This window comes from Mixophyes fleayi, chromosome 4 (genome assembly GCF_038048845.1).
Source record: "Mixophyes fleayi isolate aMixFle1 chromosome 4, aMixFle1.hap1, whole genome shotgun sequence".
Taxonomy (NCBI): Eukaryota; Metazoa; Chordata; class Amphibia; order Anura; family Limnodynastidae; genus Mixophyes; species Mixophyes fleayi.
The window spans coordinates 35,343,530-35,367,716 of record NC_134405.1 but is presented as its reverse complement, the minus strand read 5'-3'; the positions used below and the strand labels follow the sequence as shown (position 1 = coordinate 35,367,716).

At 38.7% G+C, this 24,187-nt stretch overlaps 1 protein-coding gene across 1 annotated transcript in view; it reads left to right on the top strand.

The window, feature by feature from the left end:
• Positions 1–24,187, top strand: part of C3 (complement C3) — a 78,180-nt gene that overhangs the window by 32,638 nt on the left and 21,355 nt on the right. Inside the window, exons 15-29 of the mRNA XM_075206551.1 lie at positions 622–751; positions 1,029–1,103; positions 1,990–2,190; positions 5,058–5,169; positions 8,916–9,001; positions 11,466–11,605; positions 11,717–11,929; positions 13,899–13,965; positions 16,187–16,273; positions 17,089–17,292; positions 19,903–19,978; positions 20,113–20,272; positions 23,014–23,112; positions 23,279–23,429; positions 23,932–24,095. Coding sequence (XP_075062652.1) covers positions 622–751; positions 1,029–1,103; positions 1,990–2,190; positions 5,058–5,169; positions 8,916–9,001; positions 11,466–11,605; positions 11,717–11,929; positions 13,899–13,965; positions 16,187–16,273; positions 17,089–17,292; positions 19,903–19,978; positions 20,113–20,272; positions 23,014–23,112; positions 23,279–23,429; positions 23,932–24,095 — 1,965 coding nt within the window. The remainder of the gene's footprint in view (positions 1–621; positions 752–1,028; positions 1,104–1,989; positions 2,191–5,057; positions 5,170–8,915; positions 9,002–11,465; positions 11,606–11,716; positions 11,930–13,898; positions 13,966–16,186; positions 16,274–17,088; positions 17,293–19,902; positions 19,979–20,112; positions 20,273–23,013; positions 23,113–23,278; positions 23,430–23,931; positions 24,096–24,187) is intronic.

Sequence of the window (24,187 nt, the reverse complement as noted above, 5' to 3'; positions counted from 1 at the left end):
TTGCATTATATTAGTACAAATTGCCACAGGTTGTCTGCTGGGCAGCATCAACTCAAACACTGCACAATCAGTGGTAACCATTCAACTATAATGGTTTGTCAGTGACCATATTCTAAGACCAATTGTCAACAACTGTACAATGACATGTAACATTCATGGCATATGGGTTATTCTGACGTACTTATCTAAAACCACTTTCCACTTATTATGTCATAGTCCAGGCAACCTTATCCGCTTTGATTATAGGTCAGAACGTTGTAATATGGAACATCTGAGACTCAAAGCAACACCAGGGGGTAAATGTATTAATGTCCGGATTCTTCAACTCCGGCGTGTTCAGCGTCTTCGGCGATTAAATTTAAAGCGGAGCATTGTAAAGGGAAGCTTTAAATTTAATCGCCGAAGACGCTGAACACGCCGGAGTTGAAGAATCCGGACATTAATACATTTACCCCCAGATCCATGTATTTTCTACATTAGAAAGTTACTAAAAGAGTTTTTTTTTTTTTAAGTAAATGTAGTGTCAGAACAGATAATTTATTTTAATCATTGAAGGTGACAATGCCAGACACTGGTTTGCAATACTGAAATATTTCTGTTTTCCATGTCTTACCTATTTAGGTGTGGGACTTGGTGGAGAAATCTGATATTGGCTGCACACCTGGAAGTGGTGATAGTAACATGGGGGTGTTTTACGATGCTGGACTGGCCTTGCAATCAAGTATACCGATAGCAACCAAGCAAAGATCAGGTGACCAGCGGGCTCCATTAGTGGTCAATAGGAGATTGCTTAAAGGAATATTTAATAGCATTGTAGAAATAGTATACAGACGCCATGATGAGTCCGGTATCTGACCGGCTTGAATTTCACCCATTGTTATAAAATAAGCAACCTTAAATGCTAGATTCAAAGAAGAGATTTTTTTTTTTTGCCTATTGGTTTGTCATCTCTCGCGGCCTCCTCTGTTTATGTTGAACATGGCTCATTTTTGTCCCATTTCTAAGATGATGATTTTCTTTTCCCTTAGAGCCACAATGCGAGTTTCGTGCTGCCCGGAAACGCCGATCCTCAGCGCAACTGATTGAACAGAAAGCAACATATGGTGAGAAGATGGGCAGCAGGCAATGATTTGTTCGCAAATGTGTTTGTTTGTTTTGCATAACTGGAATTCACGGAATACAGTATGAAGCTCGACACCATTCCTTTATCTTCAATAATAGCTATCATTGGCCTGTAGGCTGCAGCTGTTGGATATTTTTTGGAATGATTTTGTTGTGTTCTGATTACTCACAATATATCAAAATGCTATTGTACAATTCAAGTGTAAAACAGAACCACGAGTCGGCACAACTTGCCGACTCGTGCCAACTTGTTTTTAGGCAATGATAGGGCAGGATTCATAAATACAATAATTTATTTCTGCAATAGTTTGCAGTCTACTACACATTTTACAACAGAACTGTTGGATTATAGGAAGAACAGTTGTGGTGATGGCCAGAGGTTGCGAGTTGTAGGTGGACCATAACTGATCCATTCCTGGTAGCAAGTATTTAATCACCAACATTGGTATGCTTACACGATAGGCAGTCAGACTCCTGATACTGTATGATCCAGTCCATTGATGACTTGCTACTAAATGAAAATTCATGAGCATCAATGAATTAATCTTAATTTTCATGAATGGATGGTCAAAACTAGTAAAGGTTGCAGGATGGTCACTTAGAGACACTGTGCCATCTATATGCCCATCGACCTAACACTGACTTTATTGCCCACATGGTGGAACGCTATTATTTTAATAAATGATAACATCTGTCAGACATGAAAAGAGTTTTATTTTATTTAGCAAAAGGAATTTTTCTAAATCATATGTCTTTTTTTTTTTGCAAATAAGCAGAGTTTCTGTATAATACCCTTTGAAGTAAGTATGTAAGGTGCTAGGTATTGAGCATGGTAAGCACTGAAACATCTATTACAATATTTTTCAGCTTCCAAGTACAAAGAGGCGGTAAGGAAATGCTGCACTGATGGTATGGAGAGGAACCTGATGGGACACAGCTGTGAGCGTCGAGCAAAGAACATCTTAGACGTGAAGGAATGTATCGATGCTTTCTTGGACTGCTGCAACTATTTTGAGAATAAGACGGCAACAGAGAAAGAGCAAAAAGAACATGATATAATTGGAAGAAGTAAGAAGCAATGATGTATTGGAAGCTGGGAAATTCATGGTGGAACATAGAGCCATAGTGGAACATGGCAAGAGATGTCCCATTGTTATTATGAGCACTATTAAAGGGAATGTGTAACAGTTTATGTAACCTGGCAGACAGGGGCGTTGCTGGACATTTGTGGTAACCATAGCAGTAAGGACCCCCATGTGTCCCCTCCACAGTGAAACTGTCATTTCATGGGATGAGCCATTATTTATAAAGGTGCAGCCAATCGATTCACTTGCAGACTTTGGGTGTCATGTTTCAGCAACGTCACCAATTCCTGGTAAATTAACAGAATGAATCTTAGTTTAGCCCACAAAATCATCATCATCACCATTTATTTATATAGCGCCACTGATTCCGCAGGGCTGTACAGAGAACTCATTCACATCAGTCCCTGCCCCATTGGGGCTTACAGTCTAAATTCCCTAACACACACACACACAGACAGACACACAGACTAGGGTCAATTTGTTAGCAGCCAATTAACCTACTAGTATGTTTTTGGAGTGTGGGAGAAAACCGGAGCTCCTGGAGGAAACCCACTCAAACACGGGGAGAACATACAAACTCATCACAGATAAGGCCATGGTCGGGAATTGTACTCATGACCCCAGTGCTGTAAGGCAGAAGTGCTAACCACTTAGCCACCGTGCTGCCCAAAATCCATTGTTTACAGGCAACAGGTACCCATTCATGTCCTTTATAAAATGTTTGATGTTGTATGTGGCTTTGTATGTTTTGTTTTCAGTTATCAGACATTGTAGGCTCAAAGAGAGCCCCCGCAGTGTCTAACAATAGGGTTGTGTCTAACAATAAGGTGATCAAATGCTATTTCCAGTCTCTTCAGTTCTCACAAGTTCCTAGATACATATACGTTATTAGGGCAGCATGGAGGCTCAGTGGTTAACATTAACAAGAAAAAATGAAGAACACTAAAAAGCACTCTCACAGTTTAATACTAAACAAAAGTGTATCTAAATATGAACATAATAATGTAAATAACAATAATATTATTGAAAAGGCTTTTATTATTGTCCTTCAAAATAACAAAAAGTGGTTTTAAACATCACCCGTGTCTTGTGTAAATATCTAAATAATATAGTGGAATTCTCTTCTACAGCATCACTTGCCCCTGTTGTTATTGTACTTACTATTAGAAGGTAGGTATTCAGAATGTAGTTAAACTCCTGAAGCTGTGGGGAATATTTTTTTTTCTACACATACTTTATCCAGAAAGACAAACCTTCTACTCCAGAGGTTAATGATCGGATGAGATACTTCATGCACCTATTTGTGGCCGACAGCTGTCACCACTCCAAGTGATCTCCCATGGAGAGTAAGAAAAACAGAAAGGGAGAGGATCTAGTGCCTGGTTCCTTAAGGATCTTAACTTGAGAAATTTCTTATTTCAATCTCCTGGACAAAACCATGTTACAATGCAAGGGGTGCAAATTAGTATTTTGTTTTGCAAATAAGTTAAATACTGACTGTTTTTTCATGTAGCACACAAATATCAACTTTAAATTTCAGTGTACAAATAAGCTATCAAGTATTTGTGTGCTACATGAAAAAACAGTCAGTATTTAACTTATTTGCAAAACAAAATACTAATTTGCACCCCTTGCATATTAACATGGTTTTGTCCAGGAGACTGAAATAACAAGTTTCTCAAGTAAAGATCCTTAATGAATCAGGCCCCTAGTGCATAACGTTTTGATGTTTATTTAAAAATAAAACTATAAAACTTGTTCCAAATCGCATAGTAAATATCATAGAACAGTTTGTTATGTGATTATATCAATTAGCCTCCTACTGGATTAAAAGAGACTGAAAATCTCAAAACACACAGAAATGAAAATGTTAGCCCCAGATCATTTACTGTGGAATTAAATGAATATCAGCTCCATTAACAAAACCCTCACACGCTGCCTCTTTCTCTTTTTTTTCTTGTTACTATTTACTAATTGTGTGGTGACACTTTTACATCACTATAGCTGCACTCCTTTGAGCACTAAATCTTAGTAATTATTCATTAAAGCAGTGGTTAGCATAGCTGCCTCAATGCGCTCTAGTCAAGAGTTAGATTCTCGGCCATGGCCCTATCTGTGTGGAGTTTGCATGTTCTCCCTGTGTTTGCGTGGGCTTCCTCTCTGTGCTCTTGTTTCCTCCCACACTCCAAAAACATACTATTAGGTTATTTGGCTGCTGACAAACAATGACCCATGTGTGTTTTAGGCAGGCCCGGCGCTCCCATTAGGCAAGGTTAGGCAATTGCCTAGGGCGCCTCGAAAAAAAAAAAAAAAGTGAAATCCACGGGGAGGAGAGGAGGGAAGGGGCTATGAATCTTACCTGCATGAAGCTGCTCCTCTCTGCTCTGTCTTCTCCCCTCCGCTCACTGACAGTGACAGGCTGTGATGATGTCATCATCACGGCCCGACAGTGTCTGTGAGTGGAGGGGAGAAGACAGAGCAGAGAGGAGCAGCTTCATGCAGGTAAGTTAAAGAAAGACATGGGGAGGGGTGGGGAGGGAAGCGCAGCGGCGATTTTTAAAGGGGGGGGCGGCGATTTTTAAAGGGGGGGGCGGCGATTTTTAAAGGGGGGGGGGCGGCGATTTTCAAACTGTGCCTAGGGCGCCAAGGACCCTAGCACCGGCGCTGGTTTTAGGGAATTTAAACTGTAAGCTCCAATGGGGCAGAGACTGATGGGAATGACAAATATTCCCTGTACCACAATAAATAATATTAGCTCTTTAAGTAAAGCAACTTATTTTAGGTTAATTGGTCTTTTATACAGAAATACTCTTAAGTTCAGCTTAACACATGTCACGTTTTCTTCCTTAGGTCATGATGACGATGACTACATGCCCAGTGCTGATATTGTGTCTAGAACAGAGTTTCCGGAGTCTTGGTTCTGGAAAGTAGAACAAATGACAGAGAAACCTGATAATAATGGGTAATTCACAAATTTAATTTATCCTTTTCTAGGTGGAAGTTTAAAAGGTTCATAGTATCAAGGAGTTGAATGGAAGATTTAAACTGATAAGTAAATATGTTGCTCCACTGATTAGGCTTGTTAAACACAAACATTTTACAATGTTTTACATTTCCAGCCAGAGGACATTTCAATGGGAAATATTGTTATCCTCTTGTCACCCAAGAAGCATTTGAGAGCACTTAAGCTGTTAAAACACAAGAATTGTTGAACGCTAAATATTAAATCAACTCTAGAGCCAGCAAATACTTTATATACATGTTCATGTTTAGCAGTGAACACCCAAACTAAAGAAAGTCCAGGCAAAATTTGACTTTCCATGTTTTGAAAGATGTGAAACGTTTTGCAATGATTGCATCCAATGCTTTTCTTAAGCTGAAAGCCAGGAGAAGCTTATATGTAAACTGCACACAGTGGGAGCTGGGCACTGCATCTGATTGGACACTGCCACAGTTTGTTCAATCACATGGAGCTACTATTTTCCACTGTGCCATGTTTACATTCACATTTCTAGATGTAAGTGTGACAGTCCTAGTAGTAGTTGTCTGAGTGTCATGCGGATCAGACCTGGGGCTAGATTTACTAAGCTGCGGGTTTGAAAAAGTGGGGATGTTGCCTATAGCAACCAATCAGATTCTAGCTTTCATTTATTTAGTACTTTCTACAAAATGACAGCTAGAATCTGATTGGTTGCTATAGGCAACATCCCCAGCTTAGTAAATCTAGCCCCTGGTCTCCAAATGCTCTTCTTTAAATCATGACACGGCAGTGGGACAGACCAGTAGGACACCAAGAATTAAGTAACGTCAGATTTATTATGCGGGAACAATATGTCACTAAAATGTTTCTGGAAGAATAATTAGCAACATATACCATATGAATTAAATGTTCTAATTAGAAAACAATGCTATTCACAAGCATTTTAATCTTAATATAACTCAATACCAGTTGGATATATGATGTGCTCTTATTAAAAAGAAAATATATTCATACAAGAAAACAGAGCAGACCTGTGCAATATAACAGCAAACACACCACTACTATAATATTTACAGTCACTTTTGCTGTAATATTCCAAATATTTGTGAAAAAAATCTTTTGAAGTTGCTATGTATTATTAACTTCATACTTACCTACTTTCTTCAGCTCTCTTCCGGGAGCCAGCCAGTGGAGGGGGGCGTGAGGGGGCGGGGCGGCCAAAATCGCGTCATTTCGGCCCCGCCCCCTGTGACGTCATGACGCAAATTGCGTCATTTGACAGCGGGGGGCGGGGCTAAACGCCGCGATTCATCGGGAATCGCGGCGTTTGGGATCTAATTCTGCCCACTTCACTAGGAAGTGGGCACTTCCTAGTGAAGTGGGCAGAATTCGGGAGATTGCCACACTCGCCCGGGAGTCCGGGAGACTCTCGCAAAATGCGGGAGTCTCCCGGACATTCCGGGAGAGTTGGCAAGTATGATTAACTTTATTTATTACTATCAATGCTAGAATGGCTTGTGTTGCAAGGTCTCTTTAATAATTCTGTAGTAGTAAGTTTACAGGTGTTTCTTAGATGTTTCTTTAGTCATTTAATCCTCTCTTTCAATTAGTTAAGCACATTTAATGGAAGTGCCAAAACACCGTCTATCAGTTTTATGGCAACAGTTTGTGGAAATTGCCCTGCAGATTTAAACACATTTTTACAGTTCTGCATACAGGCTATCTGATAAAACAATTACTCTTTTCCTTTCTATATGAACAATCAGTTGTGTTTGTGGGAATGAAAGTTGCTAGGCAATATGGATGCCAGCCACAAGATGGAGAATGTCTCTGAGGTGACAGTTGTTTACAGTTAAAATGGAAGTTCTGTGTGACTGTGACTGTTAGAGAGTCTCTGTCACTGGACACACATTACACTTATCTGGTGATTAAACCTAACTTACAGCAAAATTTTCAGCACATTTCTTTATATAAACTGTGAGGAATAAATAGTACAGATATTCTGCTAACTAAATGAATCCATCTGCTGCGTTTTCCTGTCGGAGTAACTGTCATTTGCAAACAGGTAAATTTATCTCATTGACTCATCCTCTTCTGTTATCTCTTTCTATCTCATTATCAATTTCTCTTTATAATGCCATCTTTCTCACACTTTTTAATGTCTGTCACAGATTTCTTTCCCACTGTGTAATCACCACCTTTGTTCACTGCTGCTCTTCTGTCACTACAGTTTGTTAGCTGTCTTTTTTCTATCTGTTTATTTCTATTTTCTCGTTTCACAAGGCTTCTCAGCCCTCTCTCTGTTACTCTGCTTCCCTGCTGAATCACTGTGTCTCTCACTCTCCACAGTATTAATTTTTCCTGTCACACAAAACTCAGAACTTTCCAGCAGCCTAAATGACTGGACTTTCCCTGGGTGCTAGAGTCTCTCCTGTATCAAGCTGTTAGACAGTCCTGTCCCACAGGGTCCTAGAGCCTGCAGTTTCGGGGTATCAATTTACATTGGTGGAGTATTGGATACAAATGCAAAAAAACAAGAAACTACTAAACCAAGAGGGTCCTGAGACTGGAATCCATGTACAAAAAAATGTTCAATTGGAGTTGGATATTGGCAAAATACACAAAATTGTCAAAATAGCAACAAAGACATCATAAACTTGGTGATATAGGTGTTCTACACAGTATTAAGGCCTTTATTGATTAAAATGAACATCTTCATTTTGTTCTGTGTATTTACTGCATCTTTCTTTTTAGAGATGCTAGTCTAGAGATGCTGGTCTTGAATTATTAAGGCAAGCAAAATGAATGTAATGTGCTTTTCTTTTAAAACGCACATAGATTGGGCATACGCACATCTGTGTTCAACAAGGAGCGATGTAAAGATAGGTTTGTTGTTGAATACGGGTCTAGGTGCGCTCTGCTCTAACAGGCAATGCACTGCATTATATATCCAATACATAATTGGAATATAAATTCTCAAAAGAATGCACAGAAATAAATAAATAAAACTATTAATGTCACCTGTTAATAATATAGTCATTAATAACAAAACATTAAAAAAAGAAAGCCCCCATTAAATACATGTATTAGAATGTCTATTGTACATAAAATGCATTTTTTACAATTGCCCCTGATTGCAAACACATGTTGTAACATGCATACACTAACATCATCACTAGTAATCAGCATTTACTCCCGACATGTAGTTGGTGCAAGTGATACGATAGAAAAACACATATCTGCGAGATGCCCAAATCTTCAATCGGAAGCTGCTGTGTGCCTTCGGCTTGACACACGCTTACTGTACAGTAACTACATTTATACGCCCAGTCCTCTCACTGTTCCTCCCCTGAAAACGTAGGCAGTAGTAAGGCTACTTTAAGCTTAATAATGAATTGGACGTTGCTGCGTTCTCTGGTGTGAAGTTAGTTTCTGGGCATATGCAGAGCAATTTAACACAAAATGAGGCACACATCGGCACTTGCATTCCTTGATGAATTAGACCCGCTATATATAACCATGTGCAGTAATGCTAATCTATTTATCATTCTTGTCTCGTATGAAGCCCTCCTGAACTGGATTTGTTAGAGACCTTGGTTGTCACAGGTACCTTAGGAACGGTGGAGTTGAGATGCACAATGGATAGACAACACATTTTTTATTTGAAGGTCACTTCTGTGTCTTCCCTTATAATAGTACAACTTTAAAAAAAAATTTCTTTCATTTAGCATTTCAAGCAAGACTCTTAATGTATTCTTGAAAGATTCAATCACCACCTGGGAGGTCCTGGCTGTGAGTCTTTCAGAAAATAAAGGTAAAAACCAGATTAACTATTTTGCATTCCATTTTTCTGGTAAAATGTAGTTCTGTAGTTAGGTCCTTCTTGATCATACAAAGGCATAGCAGGAAGATATGGCCAAAAAAAAAAAATCTTCATTAAAAAATGTTCAAACAGTTATTCCAAAGTAATATCAGGCTGTTACAAATATTTATGCCTGGTCACTTGCTAAACTGTTAGGTTAGAATGGTATTTCCTCATGTTGGATATGTGTATTTTATGTTTAGGTTGTTTTTGTCTCATGTAGAGTGTGCATGATCAAGGATTAAAAGTGTTTATTTTAATTTTAGTATATGTGTGATTAAGATGTTTCCTCATATATGATGTCTATGATTTAGGATCAGGATGATGATTCCTAATGTAGGATGTAGATGATTTTGGTGCAGGATGGTGTTTCCTAATGTAGGATGTATATGATTTAGGATCAAGATGATATTTCATCAAGTAGAATGTCTAGTGTTTAGGATCAGGATGATGTTTCCTAATGTAGGATGTATATGATTTAGGATCAGGATGATGTTTTCTAATGTAGGATGTCACTGATTTAGGATCAGGATGATGTTTCCTAATGTAGGATGTGTATGATTTAGGATCAGGATAATATTTCATCAAGTAGAATGTCTATGGTTTAGGATCAAGATGATGCTTCCTCATGTAGAATGACCATAATTTTGGATCAGGATGGAGTTTCTCCATGTAGGATGTCACTGATTTAGGATCAGTATGATATTTCCTAATGTAGGATGTATATGATTTAGGATCAAGATGATATTTCATCAAGTAGGATGTCTATGGTTTAGGATCAGGATGATGCTTCCTCATGTAGAATGACCATGATTTAGGATCAGGATGATGTTTCTCCATGTAGGATGTCACTGATTTAGGATCAGGATGATGTTTCCGAATGTAGGATGTATATGATTTAGGATCAGGATGATATTTCATTAAGTAGGTTGTCTACGGTTTAGAATCAGGTAGATGTTTCCTAATGTAGGATGTAGATGATTTTGGATCAGGATGGCGTTTCTCCATGTAGGATGTCACTGATTTAGGATCAGGATGATGTTTCCTAATGTAGGATGTGTATGATTAGAATTCAGGATGATATTTCATTAAGTAGGATGTCTATGGTTTAGGATCAGGATGATGCTTCCTCATGTAGAATGACCATGATTTTGGATCAGGATGGAGTTTCTCCATGTAGGATATCACTGATTTAGGATCAGTATGATATTTCCTAATGTAGGATGTATATGATTTAGGATCAAGATGATATTTCATCAAGTAGGATGCCTATGGTTTAGGATCAGGGTGATGCTTCCTCATGTAGAATGACCATGATTTAGGATCAGGATGATGTTTCTCCATGTAGGATGTCACTGATTTAAGATCAGGATGATGTTTCCTAATGTAGGATGTATATGATTTAGGATCAGGATGATATTTCATCAGGTAGGATGTCTATGGTTTAGGATCAGGATGATGCTTCCTCATGTAGAATGTTTATGATTCAGGATCAGGTTGGTGTTTTCTCATGTACGGAGTGTTTGGTTAAGAATAGGATGTTGTTCTCTCAAGTAGGATGTGGGTGACTTTTTGGTTTAATGAGGAAATTGTTGTTGGTAGTTGGGATCATGTGATCATCAATGGTTGTGGATATTTGAAAGCTTTCAATACTTCTCTTACACATGTATCATCCCACCCTTTACATCATATCATATAGCCCAAAATAGCAGCATGTTATACATCCTATTACATAGTAGTGCCCATTCAAGCACAAACCACAGGATAGTCCACCCTGCAGTTCCCATCGTTTTGCATCATATCACAACCGGGTTCCACTATATTACAACCCAATACATATTATTCTCAGCATTGTCCATCACATTACACTTAATATTGCGTATTATATTACACCCAGCATTGATCAAAACATTATGTACAGCAATGCCCATTTCATATTGTTTTTGATATTACCTCTAGCACTGACCATCATATCACACCCAGATATCATCATACTCACAAGTGACTATGACATCCTTATATCAGTCAGGATGATCACATGGCACTGTTAACATGGTCCATGCCTATTGCCACAACACATCAATACATCTGTTGTCTTACCACTCATTGTCCATTGGTTAAGTAATGTAACCACCACGTTATGTGGCATGCAGAACAGTTACCCACAAGTTACTAATGCTTCCACCAGATTAATTTACTTTTCTCATATCTCTCAGTCCATTGCACACTGATGCACATATAAATTCAAATTGCAATGCAGAGTCCCTTACAGGGCTCCATTATTCCACTTGAAATTGTAACAGATAATCTGGTGCTATTGTAAACCCCTAATGTAGGGTGTGTCGAAATGTAGGTTCAGTTTGGTTTATTATATGTGCTATTCAGCATAAACAGAATCTCTGTCTTATATATTCAGGTATTTGTGTTGCTAAGCCTTACGAGATCCAGGTGATGAAGGACGTTTTTATTGACCTGAAGCTGCCGTATTCTGTGGTGAGGAATGAACAAGTGGCCATCCGAGCTGTTATCTACAATTACGGCAACGACAAAATCAAGGTTCGGGCTGAATAGTGAAGGTTATGAATAAATTGTAACAATTTAGAACTTGTACAATATACGATTTTATAAGTAAATGGATTAACTACATTTTTCATGTCATTGCCTCAGGCACGAGTGGAGCTGATTTACAATCCGAAATTCTGCAGCCTGTCCACATCCAAGTCTCATTTCCGGCAGACAATAGAGATTAAACCTCATTCCTCTTTTGCTATTTCTTTCATCGTTGTCCCAATGGAGCTGGGTCAGCATGACGTGGAGGTGAAGGCAGCTGTTTCTGGACAGCACCCGTCAGATGGTGTCAGGAAGAAACTAAAAGTTGTGGTGAGTTTGTCTAAAGGTTATTTCACTACTGTATAATACAAGGAAAATAAACATTTACTTCATGTGATTCAAATTCTGATGATTGCTGCAATTACAATTGGAGAGCTATATTTATATATTACATTTGGTAAAGCCAGTACCCTGGGTCTTGATTTACATAAACGCATACTTGCCTACTTTTGCAGGCAGCTGTCCGGGAGGGGGGTCTGTCGAGGGGGGCGTGGCCACACGCGGTGCACCGTTAGGCTCCGCCCCCGTCAGGCTCAGACAATTTTAGCCAATCACAGCAGGGGGCGGGGCCACGGTGCCGCATTTAGCCCTGCCCCTCACCATCTTCTAAAACGGCGACAACTGGATCCGGGATTTTTACCTGCTCTCGGGAGGCCGGGAGAACTCCTAAAAATTTGTGAGTCTCCCGGAATGGCAACTATACATAAACGCATATCTGCCAACATTCCTGGTTTTTCTGGTAGGGCACTCCCTTCCATTCACAGAACTACTATCACCTGCCTTCCCACAGGATGGAATATAGCAAAATTTACCCATGCAATTCATCAACATTTCTTCCAATCATCTCAGATAAATTTAATTTATAAAGCTAAGGCAGAGGTTCTCAAACTGGGTGCCGTGGCTCCCTGGGGTGCCGCAGCGACCTCCCTGGGGTGCCGTGGCCAGAGCTGGTGGTAAGCAAGGTGGCTGACTACTTAGTAATTATTTTGACTTAGGGGTGCCTTGAAAAAATTATGGAAACCCTAAGGGTGCCTCGAACTAAGAACGTTTGGGATCCACTGAGCTTATTTGTTAAAGACACTTCGTTATGGAATTTTTTCTATTTCTGGCAATTACGGCTTCCAGTTCCAGATTTAAAAAAAAAAAAAAGAAAGATAGAAAAAAATGTAAATAATAACTTTATTTTAAAAAGGTAAAAATGCTTTATTTTACTATTAAAGCATTTTTTCCTGCAGTGGCCACTGGTTATCACCATCCAGAGATGGCGGGGACAATCAGACGACAGTAACAATTTATGCTACGCAAACGGGCATACATTCAACTCTGCATCAGGCCCTGAGTGAGGAAGAGTCCTTCATATTGGCTTTAGTACATAGCCCCTTTAGAATTCCTATCTGAAGATAAGCTTTACCAATTTTCACGCATTAAATATGGCAGAAAAATAATATATCTGTTTAGCTGGTGACACATTTAATTTTTTTTAATGTGCTGAGGTTTTTAATGATTGTTAATTATAACTGATTTTTATTTATCCTCAAAGTTAAAGGTTTTACAGTACTGAGTGGTTTGGATCTGTGCTGTGAAGGAGTGCATTAGATTTCTCTGAGTGTAGTAAACTAATAGGCTACAAATTATTGCTGAAAATGTCCAGAGAAACTATGATGTTCTGGGTTATATAAATGTAGAAAAGGTCTCTTAAATGACAATTCCAATTTGGATAACATAAAATTAAAAGATTAAAATTGAATTACCTCAATAGTAAAGGCTTATCCCCCTAGGACTTTCTCTAAGTTAGATGGGGACACTGATGAAAACAGGTCTTTACAAAAGATCAAGTTAAGTACACAGCTTGGGACAGCCAAGCATGGCATCAGGTCCACGTCCCACCTTGTCACAGAGTCGTTTCAAGACCCCAACGTAATGAAACTAAAATCATTATTGGAAATAGTTACTGCAGTTGGATTTTAAATGTTTAGCATACTGGAACGCATGACACATAACGTGGACCAATTGGTGGACCAATTTTATCAGTTGTCTTCAGACGGCAGAGAAAGGAAGTTCTAGAGTTGAGACCCTGGAATTCAGACTTCAGAGAATGCGTAATTGATTTTTAAAGCAACATTGTTAAAGTAAAATATTTTTTTCAGAATCAAATATACCTGCAAAATAGGTTTGCGTCTATTTTCATCTGGCATGGGTCATCTAGGAAGGGAACTGACTTCTGTATATTCTCTTTCAGCCTGAAGGTGTTCGTCTTACAAAAAATCTAAAATTAGTGACTCTGGAACCACAGGTCAAAGGCATTGGTAAGACTTCTTTTTAATTTCTTAACTGATATAAGCTTCAGGAGCATGGCCCTCTTTAATGTGTTTTCCTTCCTGTTGTAACCCTAGGCTTGTCTTTCCAGCACTATTTATCAAGCCCTTTCTTCTAGTATATGTGAAACTGTAATTTCTAAATAATTCTACGTGGCCTGTGGAAATATAGTGCACATAGTAGTTTCACTTGGTGTTGTTCGAGATATGTATTACAGGGATCTTTCTGGTTTAAGTTAGAGTTACTAATAAAATTCACAAATATATAACCTATATGTCAAAGTTTCTGGAGATAATCAGAATGAAAGATATTTGAGATAAAATGTTCTTTAGTTGGAGAAGATGATACATAAAAACTGCAGTGTGTGTGGCATAGTTGCCTATCTTACCGGAATGTCGTAGAGACTCATGAATTTCAGGGAGTCTTCCCAGACTACTGGCAGAGAAGGCCAGTAGTCTTGTTCTTGTAAAAGGATTGTTCATTGTTGGTGCAAATTGCAGCATCACAGCCACACACTCCATTGTGTTATCAGCCCTTATAACGGCAATCACATCATCACGTCTTTAGGTTCTTCTCTCTACAGGAGAATAACATGTAATGCATAGATTTTTTTCATTATGGAGAATATATTCAACTAAATTGAGTGCTTGCAAAGTCTGTGTATGTATAGTGAATACACTTCACAACAGGACCAGACTATATTAGCAGCACCACCCACTGAATCTCTTACTCTCTTCAGTGCCACATAGGTGAACTTCATGCATAAATCATCCAGGAGTGTGTATAAAACTTCAAATATATTCGTTTTTCAGTTTATTGGAAAAATATATCAAATGTAAGATACTTGCAAATTTGTGGCACACTTACAGCTGACCCCCACAACTGTTAAAGATGTGCCAGGTTAACCAGGAAAGGAAGCATCCCTTTATAATATGACATATATGCATACAAGCTTCCTCCGCTAGTCATATAAACAAAGTGTCCTTTTGCCTGTAGAAAGGAGGCCATTTATTTTCGATACGTGTAGCAGGGATAGACTTCCATTCTTGGTCAAGCCGGTGCGTCTTAAGTGGAGGGAGATAGCTGCAAGTGTTTCAATGCATGTCTGTAGAACGCATTTGTAAGTGCAATATATTTTAGATGTAAAGGGTGATTTAGAGTTGGTCACAAGTGCACTTGTGCATCGCAAATTTGCATATCATGTATAATTTATTGCACTGCTAATTTGCGCAACTTGTACTGTTCATATCGAACACTTTTGGCCCCTTTTGTTTGGAGAGGCAGATCAGTGGTGTTCATTGTAGTACAAAAGGGTGTGGAGACACAAGATAAGAAAGCAACACAAAAATTTATAGTTGTATTGCCTTCTGGCGTGTGTGTTTTGTTAAGCTAGGTACACACTACAGAATTTTCCACCAACTTTTTATGCCGATCGATTTTACATGCGATCGATGTTCCGATCGCTTGGTCCATGTACTGCATACACACTAGCCTTGTTTAGGACGATAAAGGGAAGAGCGGACATACCTTTAGCGACTTTTTACAGCCATGTTGTCGTGAGCAATGACTGTAATTTCGTACTCACTGTTGTGGATCGGTCGGAAGTTTATACACACTACACAACGGAAACGAGATTGGAACGAAAATATTAAACGGTACGACCAACCAAATGAGGCGAAAATCGTCAATTTGGGCAGACTTTCGACCATCGTGTCACTACACACACTGACCCGACTTTTGAACGAGTGGTCGTATGTCGGCTGATTGAGCCGATTATTGGACGAAAACTGTGTAGTGTGTACCCAGCTTAAGCAAACAAAGCAGAGGCAAGTTCTATGCTCACTATGCAAGTACAATTATGTCTCCATTTAGAGCAGAGATATGCCAAAGAGTAATGCAACTGTAAATCTGGACAGACCTATTTAACTTTCTTCTGTGCATAATTCTGCAGCGTTTACAAACCTATGCGTAACTCTATATCAACTCCTAAACTTCCATAAAGTGTGACCGCTTGAGATTTTGCAAACATTTTCATATGGAAATAGTTAAATTAACATTCTTCATCATCATCAAAGTGGGAACTTTATGCTTTATTAATTGTGTTCATTTATTTTTAATCAAACTAATTGCCTGACCTGTGTCACTGTTCTGCTAGTGTAAATGCATACTGGGACCAATTTGTTATTTTTTTGTGTTCTTTGCCTTCCACAGATGGAGTACAGGAAGAGCAAGTCAATCCACTGGAAGAAAAAAACATTGTACCTGGGTCTCGTGTTGATACAGTTGTAACCCTTCAAGGTAAATTAAAAGCAAGGTATACATACACAATACATGTGTGACACCATTTAATTCCTTGGCATATCTGAGAACTACATTGGTGTCTGATTTAAATGTTCCCTTTAATTCCTATGGTTTTGTGAATATTGGTGGAAATATTATAGACTGTAAACTGCATTTATAGGGTTCTAGAAACCTTTCTAAAATGTATTTGTTATTTATGAGTTTGTGAAAAAATCCATTGTAGCAACAGAGGGAATCTTTCCTGAAATTACAATTCAGCAGCACACTTCAGGTGTCCGATTATTCCTATACTGAACTAAAGCTGGTCAAATCTGTGACCAGTGTGATCACACACATGCAAATTGTGCAGATCCCAATGTTTTGGACATCAAGTATGCTGGGATGTAGCATTGCTGTGGGCCTATTAATGCTCAATGTCGGACAGTTTGGTGGAGTCCTTCAAATCGGCTAATGAATGTGTGAAGCTCTCTTGATGGCCATCTGGGGAATTCGATCCAAGTAACAATATCTCATTCGATTTTGACTGCTCTCCAAGTGGTAGACCAGAGTAGCCTATCTATTTGTACTGCCATTCTACTGTTAGCATTGCAGACCAAACCCACAGACATCTTCTGCTGCTACACAAAAAATGTTATTTCTCAGAAGGGTAAAATGGCTCATTCAGACAGATTTAGGGGATTAGTGTATCCTCAAAGTATACCTCTCCTACTTTTGCATCACCAATAAAGATAGATAATTAATAGCTGCTTTTTGGGCTAGATCTACAAATGTATGTCTCTTGATAACTAAATTAAGATTTTTCTTCAACTCAGGAAACCCAGTCACTCAACTAGTGGAAGAGTCAATTGAAGGCTCGAATCTCAATCCCTTAATAGTTGTACCACGGGGCTGTGGAGAGCAGAACATGATCACCTTGACGCCCAGTGTAATTGCTACAATTTACTTAGATGCTACTGGCCAGTGGGAGAAAATCGGTGTGAATAAGAGAAACCAAGCAACCAATAACATCAAGCAGGGTAAGCAGATATCATCACCATCATCAGTTATTTATTTAGCGTTACTGATTCAGCAGTGCTGTACGGAGAACTTTTTCACATCAGTTCTTGCCCCATTGGAGCTTACAGTCTAAATTCCCTAACATACACACACAGACAGACAGAAAGAAACTAGGGTCAATTTGATAGCAGCCAATTAACCTACCAGTATGTTTTTGGAGTGTGGGGGGAAACCGGAGCACCCGGAGGAAACTCACGCAAACACAGGGAGAACATACAAACTCTACACAGATAAGGGCATGGTTGGGAATTGAACTCATAACCCCAGCGCTGTGAGGCAGAACTGCTAACCACTTAGCCACCGTGCTGCCCAAATTGGTGTTTAGCAAGATTATTAAATATTTTCCACAAGTTTGATGAATTCCCTTTATTGCTCCAGAAGACAAGATGTTGGAGAATTAAAGCTCCTACCAAATCAATAGTGTAAAGTGTCAATATGAAGCTTTAAAGTCCATGGATTTTATTGTGCTGAAATTAGGCATTAACACAAGAGGCAAACTAAAAAAATCACCTGGCGCTAGATAGAATAGTAAGTACACTCAATGGAATCAGATAACGCAGCTGTGTGAGGATGGTGTCACATCCCAGAATAGATAATCTCAAAAGAAGAAAAATACACAGTGCTGAAAAATGGTTCCAGAAAAGTGAATATCATACGATACTCCAGTATCTGAGTGAAAAAAGTTAAAAATATCCAAGGCAATGTGAGATACAATATAACATTTTAATTAATTTAAAAATCACAATGCTCAATATCAAAAATATATTACTGCAGTAATAAACAATACAATTAATTGGTATAATTCAAATATAGATCATCAACCATAATAACAAGTATAGACACCAGTGGATCAATTATATAAAAATGTAGATAATAGATTGACATCCACTGTGTACAGCTTGAGATGATATGTGTAACAAATCATAATCTGGTTAAAAATATCCTGAAAATAGTAGTATTCTCACGAACATAGATACTGATACATTCGCTTCTCCGTGAGGCAAATACCATTCCGGTAAAACGACACTATGGGCTATATTTACTAAGCGGCGGGTTTGAAAAAGTGGGGATGTTGCCTATAGCAACCAATCAGATTCTAGCTGTCATTTTGTAGAAGGTACTAAATAAATGAAAGCTAGAATCTGATTAGTTGCTATAGGCAACATCCCCACTTTTTCAAACCCACAGCTTAGTAAATCTAGCCCAATGTGTCTGATAGAAAAGCACACTAAACCGTAAAGATAAATGATGATATCGAAACTGTGGAATTTTGCCAGGGACCTAAATGGATATAGGAGATATTTAGCAGAAATATGCATTTACAGTCTCTCCGGTGTTACTCCACATGAATCACGGTCTCACGCTGGATCTTCAGTACTCGTCCGACTGTGGTAAACTCCAGTAATGATGTAGGTGCGCAGCTGTGTAAGTTCCGTGTAACAAATGATCAGCTGAAAAGTTCCTGTTTCACAGTATCCGCTCCAATAAGAGAAATCGTAGAATAATACCGAACAGGTTGGTCTGTATACAGTCAGAATAGATATAGGCAACGCGTTTCGCCCACCAGACTGTGGACTTTCTCAAGCCTCTTCTTTTGAGATTAACACAAGAGGATCATTTTTGCTTAAAATTATTGTTGATATTTCACATGGAAGATAAGATAAGATAATATTGGACATTAGTTCATGAAAACAACATTAGGTGGGTATAAACATGCAATACATTAATGTGTAAGCAGTATTTAAATTATAATTTTTAGTTACCATTAACCAACAGTAGCACAGAATTGCATTTTTCATCTGTGAAGAGAACATTGATTCTTGGCAGTGCTGCATTTAAAAATAGGACAGATAATAAAATATATTGCTTGATAATAGATCTATCACGGCTTTTACTTATCTATTTTGAACAAGCCATTTGCACATATTGATTGTTTTAGTTTTCTTAAGTCATCATAAATTTGTGATAGAGGTATGTGTGACTTACCAATGCATCTGCATGAGGAGAAAATCAGGCCAATCTTGTAGGGGATCAGTGTACAATTTTACCACACATGAAGGTGGCCAAATTGGTCAAGTGGCGACATCACTTCTTAGTTGTGTCCGGTAGTGCAGTCAAAAGATGACTGAACAAAGAAACCAATTATGGTCACCTTCTGACCACATTTACCTAGATGTCTAAAATAAGTTCTATAGCTTTTTAGATTATTATCAGGTATCACCAGAGGTCAAAGTGCACCATGAGAAGTGGTCTGTATGGACATTTAGACGTGATGGTATGAAAAATGTAATTGGAATGAAGAAAATGGAATTTGATAGTTTTACATTGAAGGCAGTAGAAGTGGTGGTATGGCGTACCAGCGTATTCCCCTCCAGATTGACCACTGGGTTTCGCTATAGTTTTTGAGCCATAGTTGATAAAATTTTTGGCCAATTGACCTGAGCAAAGATGCAATATTTCACCACATATGGCCAATATAAGACAAGAGTGAGGGAAGACAATAACTGCAAAATATTTTCTATTTGTACATTAGGTCTAGGCTAAGTCTTCATCCTTTTCTGCTCTTGCAGGTTACACACAGCAACTTGTCTATCGTAAAGCAGACAATTCCTATGCAGCTTTCAAAGACAGGCCAGCCAGCACTTGGTAACTACTGCCTACTTTCAGATTTTCTCTTCCATGTATACAGTGTCTCGTACACACTCCTACTATTCCTGTTGTCTTATTATTTACCCACTCTGTCTGTTTTCTCGTGGCTCACACTGACTCTGTCTACCTAGGCTCACCGCTTATGTGGCCAAGGTGTTTGCAATGGCTCAGTCCCTAGTGGACATTGAAAGTAATGTTCTGTGTGGTGCAGTTAAGTGGCTGATACTGGAGAAGCAAAAACCAGATGGGTTATTCAAAGAAGATGCCCCAGTCATTCATCAGGAGATGGTGGTATGTACTTAAGAACTCCTCCTACAGTAAGCTTGGTGACTTGCATACATGATACATTTTATTGGATTGTAGAGACAGTCCAGTCCTCCATTTATACCAAATAAACCCCTTTTCTTCTTTCCTTCCAATTTGTGGGTCTGATTCATTAGTGATCTTATCTGCCGTTTTTTGCTTATCTTAAGCAAATCCACTCTGTGCAGGGAGATTAGAAGCAAAATCCACTGCGTAAGTGAAGAATTTCTTAAGTTAAGATGAAAATTATCTCACACATTTCTTCTTAAAATAAACATCTTAACTTTTCCACAAGATAAGATCGCTAATGAATCAGGCCCTGTATCTTTTTTGGTCTACTTGTTCTTTTGTGACTTTGTGACTTTTTAATGTATTTATGTGATTTTCAGTGCTGGGTGTCATTTGTAGATGAGTATAATATCTTGTATTTTATACTCAGCACTTCCTGACCCAAGACTGTTTTCAACTATTTATTGCACAACTCAAAATATATTTTAGGATGTTTTCAGCTGTCTTCCTCTCTCTATGTACAAAAGTAAGAGTAATAATAATTGGCTTATTTTCAATATATAGATAAAACAGAGATTCTACCTCAACAATGAGATAACGTGAAGTGTTCTGTTCACTGAAAAGCCCAGAACACACAGAAACAAACATACAGTCAGTAACACGTTTTTCATAGAGAGGACTTCTGGAAAGTCCCAACACCTGGGGAGCACAATACAAGCCAGTGGTAAAACATGCAATATAGGTGGCATAGGGAAGCCATAGTAGGCCCACAGGCCTATTGCAAACTGATGCACTTGCACTTGTACTGAAGATGAACCTGTGCAGATGAAATGTCACTGCACAGAGTTGAAGTCCTTCATTGATATCAAGGTGCACTAGCACCTGAGTACTAATTGTGTCTTACTGTAACAAACTAATAAACATCCATCTGATGTGTATGGCAGTACATTTGCTGGAATTAAGCCTGTCTTTATGGGGTGGCTACTTAATATGTTGATGGTTTGTTTATTGAAGAACCACAATTTTTCCCAGGATTTCGATCTCTGTTTGCATATAGACCTGTGAGTGTGGCTCAGAGTCAGGATCAAGACAGCTGTGAGAGTGTACCAGTCTGAATAATATAGGTGGGAGCAGGTTAATCTCTGATAAAGAAGAAGTAGGTGGGAGCGAGAGGTGGTTACCAGAGACAAGAAGCAAGTCAGAGGTAGATCTATGAGGAGGTAATGGAGAGTATTTCGAAATGAGATTGGAGATTTACCAAGGGATGATGTTGCTCATGGATTGATGCAACGTTAACTTCTGCATATGGGTATCCTATAACTGTGCGTCTATACCTTTCTCCATTTGGCACAATTTGGTTAGAATATTGGTCAAAATATTGGTCAAAAACTCACTTCTTATCTGTGTGCCCTGTCTTCAATTATCATCATCATCATCACCTAATTCCGCAGAGCTGTACAGAGAACTCACTCACATCAGTCCCTGCCCCATTGGAGTTTGCAGTCTAAATTCCCTAACACACACACACACACACACACACACACACACACACACACACACTGAGAGAGACTAAGGCCAATTGAATAGCAGCAAATTACTTCAATTCAATTCATTTACATCACTCAATTATTTTGCATAGATTGGCCTCAATTTTAGTTGTAGGCTCAAGCACTCACTGTATCTCAAAGCTCTTCTCAGTTGTAATTTCTCACACACCCAACTTTCCCATGCCTCCTAAAATATGCTAGAGGGGAGGGGGTACTTTTTGAAAGCATTTGTTAATATTTTTAACTGCCTGCTGACAGTCTAGTTATTATTTAGTGATTAGACATCTTAAACAGTGATGTCTGGCACCAAAGTGAATACATATTTTTGTTGTATAGTGCAGAGTTTCCTAAATCCAGTCCTCAGGGACCACTAACAGTGCAGGTTTTCCAGGTCACAAGTAGAATAATTAGCACCACTTGTGGATTTTTTTAAATGTGTCAGTCAGTGATGAATTCATCTGTGCTTCAGCAAGAAGATATGGAACACATGCAATGTTAGTGCTACCTGTGGACTAAATTTGGGAAACTGGAATAGTGTGTTCCGGATTCTCATTGGATGGGGTTTGGTATACTAAGCTTCATCTCAGGACCAATTAGTCATATAGTTCCTCAAAAAAGAAGGGAGTTCTCTTGCTATATTGTCCTTAACCTCTCTGCTGTAGATAGAGAAGTTATTTGTCCAGATAATAGCAAGTACAATAGAAGGCTTACTGGCTTTATCCTGTGATTTGATGCTGGTAGAACCCATTAACGGTAATATCGGAGATAGAGAGACTATTTACATCAGCACTAGCTGCCTGGATCTCATTGTTGATCTGCTTGGTCTGCAAGTAATCTGGACTGTTATCGTTCCTTCACCCTTACCACTTAGGGCTAGATTTACTAAGCTGCGGGTTTGAAAAAGTGTGGATGTTGCCTATAGCAACCAATCAGATTCTAGCTTTCATTTATTTAGTACCTTCTACAAAATGACAGCTAGAATCTGATTGGTTGCTATAGGCAACATCCCCACTTTTTCAAACCCGCAGCTTAGTAAATCTAGCCCTTAATCTTTTCAATAAGGCATTGGAGAATTACATAAAGAGACCGGTCTATTTATTCATGTCACCACACCAACACTCACAGCAAGATATAACCACAACCTCGTATATTTCTCTTCTATCTTTCTCCCAGGGTGGATTCACAGGATCTAATGAACCAGATGCTGCACTCACAGCTTTTGTTCTCATTGCTATGTTGGAAAGTGAGAAGACCTGTACTGCACATGTCAATGTGAGTGTTTTATCCAGAGTTGACCATGTATCGATGGAATGACAACTCAACACATTTATTTAAAAAAACAAACAAACCTTAAACTGTGTTACAATTTGTATAACATGGCTAATGGTGCTCTCATCCATTCGGCACAATGCTTCAACAGCTATTTTTTCCCCAATAGAACCTGAAGCTCAGCATTGAGAAGGCAGCCAGCTTCCTGTTGGGTCAATACCCGACTCTAAAAAAGCCATATTCCATCGCAATCGTCTCCTATGCTCTCGCTATGGCTGGAACTATAGATGATGCAAATAAACTGCTCTCAGCAACCACAGGTACTGAACCATGTAGAATTTTACATATCACTATTTTGTATAATCACATTCTCAAGAAACCCCTTAATACTGAATATAGATTCAGGAATTACAGTTTTCGCAACTTAAATACAAACTTGAAACTATTGAACCTTTATTATGACGTACTGAAGACAACTACATCTTAAATCAAATACAATGAGATGGACATGAAAAGAAGGGTTCACGTCTTGCCTGTGCATGTTAGTATTTGTAAACATAGAATGTTTATATGCTGTATGTGATTTTTGATTGAAACTTAGAAGTACATATTACGCTTAGAAAGGAATAGGCTGCAAATGTTCCCTTAGAACCCATCTATTAGTCGAAAGCCTTTATGTTTCTTGACCTGGTGATTCCAAATGCAGCTACTTTAAGACAAAATATTATCCTTCTGGGATTTCACCACCTTTGACCCTACAGTACCAGTACCCATAGATTATTATTTCTCTTCATTATTGACTCTGTGTATCTCTCTCCCAAGACAAGCTTCACTGGGAAGAGCCAGGGTCCAGATTTATCACGTTGGAGGCCACAAGCTATGCTCTGCTTGCTCTTCTCCGCTTGAAGCAGCACGATCTAACTGGACCCATTGTGCGCTGGATAGCTGAGCAAAGATATTATGGAGCAGTGTATGGGTCCACACAAGTAAGTGTCATGACTGGTTCTACACTGTTTTTTAGGTGCATGTGTCTTCTTTTTTTCACCACACACACTTGTTAATTGGTATTGTTAAATAT